Raw genomic sequence first — 10,047 nt, 5'->3', positions numbered from 1 at the left:
CACAAGATGGCGAGCCCAGTAGCCACTCACCACTTAGCTGCAATTACAGCTGCATATCATCTCACCAAGAGGAAAATTATGGAGTTGTACCAGAATGTACAGAAAGCACTTGTTTTCAAGTATTCTTCCTTATCGGTGTAGCTGTTGCGGGGGTTGACAAACGGTCAAACGCATCCAAATTTTATTACTTATCTATATGTCCGCTGGTGTTGCTCGTGTCCAATGAGGGATAGCTGACTAAGCTAGTTGGTAGTGCATACTCAAGGTTAACAGCGTGAAAAAGGTACGGCCATGCACAGGAAGTTCGTGGCCGAGTTTTCGTCCGCTGTTAATTTAAGTAAGTATTAAACTATAGTTTTGTGAGAATTGCTTGAAGGAAAGAAATCTATGCTAACTCCAACAAAATAGCAAATTAAGCAATTAGGGCAAACAATACTGTAAGCACAGAAACCACAGAATGCTTTTATGTGTTTAAAAGAAAGTGTTTATTGAAATTAAAACAAACAGGCCACCTCCACTGTAGTGACAATAGGGAAAACTGCAGTGTTCACTCAACACATTGCTCTATTATGCAGACTTTCACGTTTCCTTTTTTTTGCTTTTAATAGGTTGGTATTTACAAAATCATCATGCATTCACACAGCATACAATACAAAAACATGACAAAAGCAAAACAAGCAACATTTGTTTGACCACCTCAAGCAGTACCACATATTTAATGTCCCACACTATCATTAGGTGAACTTTCACAACTTCCAAACACACAAAATTTCACATTAACACAAAATGTCGGAGTTACAGTGTTCAACTCATATACACCATGTATACATAATTTTAAAAAAGTTCGTTACAACTAACGAGAGCATGTCACAATTGGCTCTCTAATATCTTTAATGCATTGGTGCAGAAATTCAAGCAACAGCAATAAAAACAGTATTTGACTACGAAAAATATGTTTCCTACCATTGCACAAGGCTCTCAGATGTGTTTTACTTCATATTCAAAGCATATACTACACAAGCACAAGAGCTACACATAATATCAAATGCTTGGCAGCAATAAAATAAAAACTTGAAGAGACTGCTCCTTCAAAACTGTAACAATGCTGAAAATCAAATTATTAAGGACCCCCTCCCCACTCTTGAGAAAAAACTTTGTTTTGCTGCTTGCCGTTCCCTGTTATACTTTATTACACATTTCTTTTTTCAAAAAAAAAATGATGCCATACCAGAAACTATATCAACTAGTACTGCAATTACAGTAATTGTAAGCAGAAGCAATGCAACATCAACACAACACCCTTTGACTCTTCATGACTTCTTGTACAAACATGTAAATTCAGCCATGAAATAAAATTAACTTTATCATAGAAGTGGCCTAAGCAAAGAGCTGCGTGTGTAATCTTCATGCCATATTTTGTCTTTGTACTTTCTGAAGCATTGCACAGTATCACCTTAAGCTCCAATTAAATTTTGAAATACCATATGAGCACATGCAGAGTGTGTTAATAAGAAAGTATCCACTCCAAGTTACCTGTTACAGAAGTAAATTGACAGTCACGTCTTTAAAAAACATCAAAAGAAAAAAAGAGCGAAATACCAAACGTGAAAAAAACTATTAAGAATGGGCTCATTGTGCCTAATTAACAAATATGTATTGAATGCAAACATGCAGGCACTGAGAAATTTTAGCCTGGACCTGTGTATACTCGACATTTTTTTTTTACCGCCTTCACTTTATTATATGCTGCCCCAAGCAGCATACATAAGGAATTGCTGGCATTGATGCATACAGTTTATAGAGACAACTTCTCTTTCTTATAATATATTTAGATCATGATGTTATATATTTGATCTCATCTCTAAAGTTTACTGTGGACATTCAAATTCATTTATACAAAATATATGAATTTTCACCCTTTACTGAGCAATATGAATTTACTTCTAATAGAAAGGCACATTTCCAAATTACCCTTTTGCCGAGAGAGTTTAGTGCATTTAGAGTGACAGAAAAAATGATCCCACTAAGTTGGACAAAAAAAAAACAAAAAAAAAAAACAGAGCAAATGAAGTATAAGTTTTCATTCCTTGTTCAGTAAAATAAGCCACACCTAAACTTTATCACAACCTTATAGACTGCCATTATAAATGTTAAAAGCAAAGCATAAACTATATTCTAAAATCCTGTTTGATAACACTGAGAAGTACTGCTGTAGATTAGAAGAAAGTCAATATATAAGTAAAAAACAAGTCGAGTTTTCTGCCTGAAACAGCATTGTGCACAAAATACATGTAGGCAGCTGCTATATATATATATATATATATATATATATATATATATATATATATATATATATATCCCTCTTTCTACATTTTTTTTTCAGCACATATAGAATCGAAATATGTTAAGAAAGCCACTTTTCTTTTTGTGGACTAAACTAAATGGAATCAATGACATTTCCTCAAACACAGTTTAACAAGAGTCCCATTTACTGAAAGTTCGTTCGATTAGCCTGCACCACACAAACCAGTTCACGAAGTACTGCACCTTGCCATTCGTTTCAGCGGTGAAGCATTCACGACCTCTGAACCCTGCCATTCGTTTCGAAAGGTGCAGAACTGATTCACTATTTTCCTGCACCTTCTACGCTGACAGTGCCGGCTTGGTGCAACCGTGCGTGCAGCTGAGCAGACGATGCAGTACTTTGGCTTAGGCGCCGTACCCGCCCCTACTGACGTGATGTGTTTTGCCACGATGTTTGCGCCTAATAAACTGTACGCATGTGCGGTTTGCCATCGGTCAGCGTTGTAGAATGGTCTAAATTAAGCAAACAGAAATAAGGCATGCACCTTGTCGGCACATCGTCATTTGTTTCAGGTGTTGCACTGTGCCTGCACCACTAAATGACATACACTGCACCACTAGTAGCTGAAATACAAAATTGGAATCAAAACATACCCTGCACTGCAAGTTACAAGCTGAGAAAAATTTTGGGGCCAATAGCTGACCTAAATTTACAAACCACTCTGAGGAGTTGGTCTCGTTCATGCTAAGTAGATTAAAAACACAAGCAGTATACAAGTCGCATAATGTGGCTGTATTCAGACAACAATCACACTAAATTCACTATTTATAAACAAAACAACATGGCACTCAGATGAAGGTGGGAGATCATTTATGCATCTAAAGCTTCAGAAAGTCTTAAACCTGCCTCCTTCCTACCCTTTCAAGAACCACTAACCATCTCCCATAATCCAAGCTGAGTGAAAACATTGTGGAGCATTCTTCACGTCTCTGCACGAAGAACTTATGATAGAGTATACTTGTCCCTGGCTGAATAACAGCAGAAGAAAAAAAAGAATGCATTCAATTCAATGCTGTAAGATCACATTCTTCAGAAAGTTCAATAAACCTAGCTGTGAACATATTGACAGTCGCACAATAATAATCACAAGTCGACCTGGTCAGCAAAAAACACATGGCCATCCATCATTACCTCCATAACTGGTATTTTTAGCACACAGAGGACAACAATGATGATCACAAGATGTGGGATTCAGCTCTGCACCATGTACAGAATGGCAGTTTGTTATCTAGTGACTTCACCATCAAAAGAAACTAGTTCCCATGAGTCCTCTATTGCTTAGTTAAAATAGGGCTCTTGACGGCAAAGAGATTCACTGACTGTAGAAATCTCAACATCAATACTAAGCAGCCGAAGAGGCCAAGGATGCTATCACGTGTGGCCAAAATGAATGGTGACTGAAACCGGCTGCATTATTTAGCCATTTGTTATGTTCTTTAGCAAACATCATTGGAATGAATGACTGAGCATGCTATAGAGGACAATGCCAACTTCATTATGATAGCAATAACTGCTTTTCAAAAAAAAAAATTCTGCGCAGCACACAGGGCCCATTTCATCTATGAACCTAACTCACAGTATTACATGCACATGCTCAGAGGCTGGGTTGCACCGCTCTGATGCAGAGCATTCAGTCCATCAACTGTCTCGGGTGCTGGGCCCAGGGTGAACATGGTAGACCAGGGACACCGGACTGGTAATGTCCTCCGAGACCAGTGTGTTCACCATGGCCTTCCACCGGTGAAACGCGATTCGTGAGCTCTGGAATAGCATAGAAAGAAATTTAGCAACACAAGGTGGAAACACAAGTCATATTCGGAATGTTAGTACATTAGAGCAGAAGAAAGGTGTCCATCACTGAAGGCCGGGTGCTGACCTTTTCGAGGGCAGAGCAATCTTTGTCTTTATGAAGGTAGTGCTCTTGCCAAAAGTGCAGGAGCTCAAGCAGGTTTTGCAATAAGCTTCCTGACGAAGCTGTGGCTGTGGCTGCTGTGGAGCCAGCAGGGACACTAGTAGGTGCATTGGCATTGCAGGCCGCTTTGCTAGCTGCACCTGGTGGAGGTGGGCCCCGCAGAGCATGCAGGTAACTCACCAGTTGACCGTGCTGTTGTGCAAAGATCAGCAGCACTAAGGCTGTGTTGACACAGCTCACATTCTCCTGCAGAAAGGCAGAGAACGGCACGGCATTATTCTGGTGCCCACTTGAGTATTGACATCATGCTGTTGCATCGTCACATGAAATGCAAAAATGGTTATACACTATGCACTTTGGTACTTTAGTCCTGCAAGAATATTGGTTTTAGAGACAAAACTGTACCTTATTTACTGGCATAATCCTCGTACTTTTTTTTGGCGGAAAACCGATGCAAAGTTGGGGTGTGCGAGAATTACGCGGGGATAACTTTCCAGAAAACACACAGAGCGAAAAAGACAATGAAGTGGCCGCAAACCGGGATTCTCAAACCAGCAACTAACAGCAAGCTTTGAGAAGTACAAATTAAATCTTACCTAAACAATAAAAGCACAGGTTCAACACAAGGCAAGATTTATTTGAGACACAAAAACTGCAAGCAAATAGTCGAGAATTAGAATACCATACGCAAAGCTTGTGGGCGTTGCGGGCGTGGCAGTAGCGTTCGTTGCTCAACAGGAGCCCTCAAAAGGTAAGCGTAGGACGTCAGTATTGGGCTGATAACTATTTAATAGAATCGTAAGCAGTTTCCTTCCTAGGAAATAAAGTTTACCATCAATCCCAGTTTTAGGCAAACGGCAGGCCCAACGGGTCTTGGTGGCTTTCAGATGCCGTCACTAGTAGCGAACACAAAACTCGTATGCTCCGAAAGGCCTACCGGCGGCCCTGTAGCCATTGTTTAGATCATGATCTATCACTTTCAACTTGAACGGAGCTGTGTAGCTTCAGTATCGCTCCATAACGTGACAAGATTACCGACACAACATACAAAACACGTTGCAAAGCGCACTTGCCACTTTGGCTTGGCTTGGATTAAGTTGAATCTCCGTGCAATAATAGTACGCTTAATGCTTAAGAGATGACGCCAGATGGCGCGCGCTATCATCATCGGTGGCTGGAATGAGCAGACGACATTATTGCGGTAGTTTTACAGGGTGCGATAATTACTCGAGGAGAAAAAAAATCGTATTTTTGTTGGGCGATGTGGGGGGTGCGAGAATTATGCGAGTGCGAGGATTACACGAGTAAATACAGGTACTTTACACTGATAATACACGAGTATTTGGCATGCAATTCAATCCCTATGCTAAAATTCCCTCCCTAAATTTAGCAACCAGCTAAATTTCCGCAACAGGCAGGAGTGTCGCCCCAATTTATTCTCCCCTCCCCTCTTTTGCTCCAAAAGAATGCAGTCTTAGTGGGTGAACACATGGCGGCAGGGTTTCCAAACTACAGTACAAGGTGCGAATCTCAAAGGGGTGCAAAAATATTCATATTTCCCAAAACTTCACATTATTGAAACAAGTAGCAAGATCTATTTCTGTCAAAAGAACTCGCACATATCTTCCTGGGTTACACGTGAATGGAAGGGACGGTGAAGCTGGCTGGGAAAAGTGCAAGTCGAAGTTTCTAACTGAAAACTGAATGCCATAGTACACAGATCGACAAATACAAAATTACTAGATTCTTTGGACAGGAACACCAAAACGCTTCTAGCCTTTCTTACATCTTTATTTCCTTTGATCTATCGCTGCGTTAGCCACGTGCCTTCAGCTAGTAGTCGCTATTGATGATCGCATCGCCTCCTATCGCTGTGACTGCGGTTTCGCGAGCGGCGGCTGCAGAAAACTGTAGTTCCGTTTTCAATCTGCGTGCGCTGGCGGTGCATGTGGCCTTTAAATCAAGTTGTTTGTCGCTATCCATGATCGCATCTGCCATAGTTTAGTTCATAGCATTTGTGGAAAGCAACGTCACTTTGACTGGTGGAACGTTGGACGCGTGTGCACTTTCGGAGTTCTGTCAGTTATGTAGTCACCATACACAATTGTGTCAAAAGTGAACGCGGTTTCATACACAGAGGTTGTGGCAAATGACAACCACACGCATTGTGGAAGACGGAGCATACGCTGGCCGCGCACGTACTTCTAAAGTTTCTAGCACGCTGCTCTTGGCTTTCATTCAACGGTTTTGGTATCAAAGTTCATATGACTCCACAATGAGGAAAAGTGTTCGGAACATCCGAATTTCGGCCCAATGGAGATAGCGGAATTTCACTGGGAAATTTCACGCATTCATATCTGGCCGTTTCGCATCATTAGGATTCAAGTACATTTAAATGAATTCTAAATTTGTTCAGAAAAAGCCTGGATCGAATTGGGCTGCATTTTTGTCAATGCCGCCAGATCATGCACAGAAATCGCGATTTTAGGAGAATTTCCTGGCAACCGTACAAACGTAAAAACTGGTTGAAATCTGGGAGTCTCCCGGAAAATCCGAGAGACTTGGCAGGCATGCACTTACTATTTTTAGTTGTGCTTTATCAACTTCTTATTTTTTACTGTAGTTGAGATACATGTCATCTGCAGCAAGTTATGTCAGGGTTTTTCCCCTTCAAAGGTACTATTGGAGCAGTGCCAATGAGAGTAGCATCGTAGACTTGTCAAAGCGGTGGCACATTCTCTTGGGTGGTACGAGTCGACCGCAAGTTTCCAAGTTTTTTAGCCATTTTAAGTTAATTACTGCAATTACTTCTTGGTAATCTCTGTTAATTATACTATTTTAGGCCATGATTGTTTATTTTACCTGGTTTTTAGCAATATTAGCCTAGTTTGAGGCCTGTATTGACCACTAAATATTGAGCCTAATCATGCCATGAGATCTATGGGTGGGCAACAAGCCAGGCCCCCGAGGTACTGGACACTTGAAAGAGAAACGGTATTACTCTTCTCAAAGGCATGGGGTATCTTCAAGGGTGCTTTGGAGCATTATTTATTAGTAACACCTTTAAATAGGTGTGGTGTGATATACATAAAACTGCTTGTACTACATTTCACAGCAGTCACACTACCCAAATAAAGTAGCCATTATCTATTCGAGGAAGAATTCTTCAGAATGTCTTTGTGATTAACAATTTTAATTGCTTGTAACAAATAATTCAGAAATAAACAAAAATATTTACATAGAATTCAAAAAGAAGAGAGACGAACCGAATACACAAAGATACAGCATAACTGCAATGAAACAAAATCTTGCCTCATTATTGTAGGATCTTATGGTAGTTGATTTCCACAACATTGGCATTATAAAGCCTCCAATTTTATCAACAAATAACTACAGAATTGCCGCTTGCTTACAGCCAGGAATTAAATTTATGAACAATGTACAACCACTTTTTCTAGTTTGAAAGAAGACAGTACTGTGAGTAAATAGTGTACTTGTACGTGGCTACAAACAACAGAGGCAGTATTGTTGGGATGCAGTAGTTTTGAACATCCCTGTTGAACAGCTACAAAACATTGCAGAGAGCAATACATAGCCACTGTGAATGTGTAGGTTTTTTCATTGTTGTTTTGGAGACTAGAATAGACTCGTTAAAGAAAACCTGATGAGACCAGGAAAATGTGTTTAGTTTAGAGTCCCATTTACTGAAAGTTCGTTCGATTAGCCTACACCACACAAACCAGTTCACGTACTGCACCTTGCCATTTGTTTCAGCGTTGCAGCATTCACGACCTCTGAACCCTGCCATTCGTTTCGAAAGATGCAGAACTGATTCACGATTTTCTGCACCTTCTATGCTGACAATGCCAGCTTGGTGCAACCGTGCGTGCAGCTGAGCAGATGACGCAGTGCTTTGGCTTAGGCGTCCTGCCCGCCTCTACTGACGTGATGTGTTTTGCCAAGATGTTTGTGCCTCATAAACTGTATGCCTGTGCGGTTTGCCATCGGTCAGCATTGTAGAATGGTGTAAATTAAGCGAACAGAAATAAGGCCCGCACCTTGTTGGCATATCGTCATTTGTTTCAGCTGTTGCACTGTGGCTGCACCACTAAACTCGCGCTGCACAATTCCTGAACTTTGCGTACACAGCCGTGAACCGGTTCCTATTGGTGCAGGTGAATCGAAGAGACCTTGAGAGATGAACAGGGTAGCAGAATGCAGGTACAAAACCAATTATATTCCCGGCAGTTGTTCCAGTTCAGCAGAGTTCCATTCCATTTATATTTATTGAGTGCTTTCTGCATTTTCGTATGTTATGTCCATTCACGGAAAGTTTACTTTGTTAAGCATCTTCCTGGAGTCATCAAAGGAAACTTGATGAACTATCTTAGATTCTGCTTTGCTATAACAAAGCTCAAGTGCATCTCGAGAGATATGAAAAAATCGTATACCTGCGTGAGGTTGGAAATGGTGACAAGAGAAACCAGCTTTTTGAGATAACGAATCCGGTTTCGTTGGTCCCCGATATGGCTCAGCACATAGCTGGTCCTCTCAGCATACTCTGCAACAACAACAACAAAAAAAAAAACAACAGCAGAGGAGGATCAGCGTACTGGCTTCCTGTCCGACAAAGGAGCGGAAGCTGAATACTTTTTTGGTCAAATTACACTCAAATCAGTGGCTCAAAGGAATGGCGACACAAAAATTTGTGAACCTCTCATTTTTGCTCACAGTGAAAAGCTACAGACTCATAAGTAGCGGCAACAAAACTCATTTTCCCCAGTGCGAAACGAATGATCCATCATACAACCGGAGGCAGTTTCTATTTTGAAGAGCACTCGGGTCCCCATGACGTAGTATGCCTACTTGCCAACAATTACAAATACTATCATATGAGTACAAGAGCCAATGACATCACTGGCCAGCTTCTGCGACGTTGTCAGCGCTGCTGTTTTATCTACTATGTTGAGCACTGCGTGTGCTTATTTCCTTAATCACCAATTATTCCCTATCTAGTGCGGCGATGAAGAGAGCTGGGCGCAGTGTAAAAATTATTAAGAGAAGTTTGATCCATTTCACGAATCTCGCCGATGGCTGCGATTTTGTTTTTGTCGTCATCCATCTGGGGACATATCTTCTGTGGGGCTTTCAGCAGCTGCAGCAATAGGCGTGCAGACACATTTTCAGTCTGATCATTCGCAATGTAGCCAGTAGAGGAGTGACAAAAAAAGCAAAGAAATCGCCACACTGGCTCTCCGTAACTTTGCGCATGTGTAACAAGTGATGTACTTGTATTTATATTTGTACTTTATTTCACAGACGCAAAACCAAGTACATGTGAACAATCATTTTCTAGTTACAGTCCACTTCCGATAATTCGAAGTCGCTTAATTGGAATTATCGGTTAATTGGAAGTGGAGTGGGGGTCTCGTCAGTTTTGCATGCAGTTCAACAGAAAGAAATTCTCGATAATTGGAAGCTAGAGGTCTGAAATTTCGGTTAATTCGAACTTATTTTCAATCGAATTCCCGGAGGAAATCGTAATGTTTGTTAAATTTCCTATTTTCAAAGTGCTAAACAACAATGCGTGTCTGACCGGCACCCAAGGGCATCGCAGTTGACCACAGCGCCGCAGCTCAAAGAGTCAGCTGATGGCATCGCAGTTGCATGCCGCGCCCCAGATCACGAAGCGGCTGCTCCGGCGGTTCCGGTTCCGGGCCTCATTGTTGATCTCGTTACGGTCGTGTGCGGACTCAGCGTTTCCACGTGC

At 41.3% G+C, this 10,047-nt stretch overlaps 1 protein-coding gene across 2 annotated transcripts in view; it reads right to left on the bottom strand.

Annotated features, from left to right (window-relative positions):
* Positions 1 to 461: 461 nt before the first annotated feature.
* The window catches only part of LOC119177222 (short transient receptor potential channel 4-associated protein), a 238,014-nt gene continuing 228,428 nt past the window's right edge, over positions 462 to 10,047 (bottom strand). For both annotated transcript variants that reach the window (XM_075878275.1, XM_037428640.2), the window contains 3 exons: positions 8,729 to 8,838; positions 4,242 to 4,523; positions 462 to 4,126 (listed from right to left, as the gene is read on the bottom strand). In XM_075878275.1, coding sequence (XP_075734390.1) covers positions 4,004 to 4,126; positions 4,242 to 4,523; positions 8,729 to 8,838 — 515 coding nt within the window. In that variant the 3' untranslated portion in view covers positions 462 to 4,003. The remainder of the gene's footprint in view (positions 4,127 to 4,241; positions 4,524 to 8,728; positions 8,839 to 10,047) is intronic.

The sequence above is a fragment of the Rhipicephalus microplus genome, chromosome X (genome assembly GCF_043290135.1).
Source record: "Rhipicephalus microplus isolate Deutch F79 chromosome X, USDA_Rmic, whole genome shotgun sequence".
Taxonomy (NCBI): domain Eukaryota; kingdom Metazoa; phylum Arthropoda; class Arachnida; order Ixodida; family Ixodidae; genus Rhipicephalus; species Rhipicephalus microplus.
Note: the sequence above shows the minus strand (reverse complement) of the source record. Positions and strands in the feature narration are given on the sequence as shown.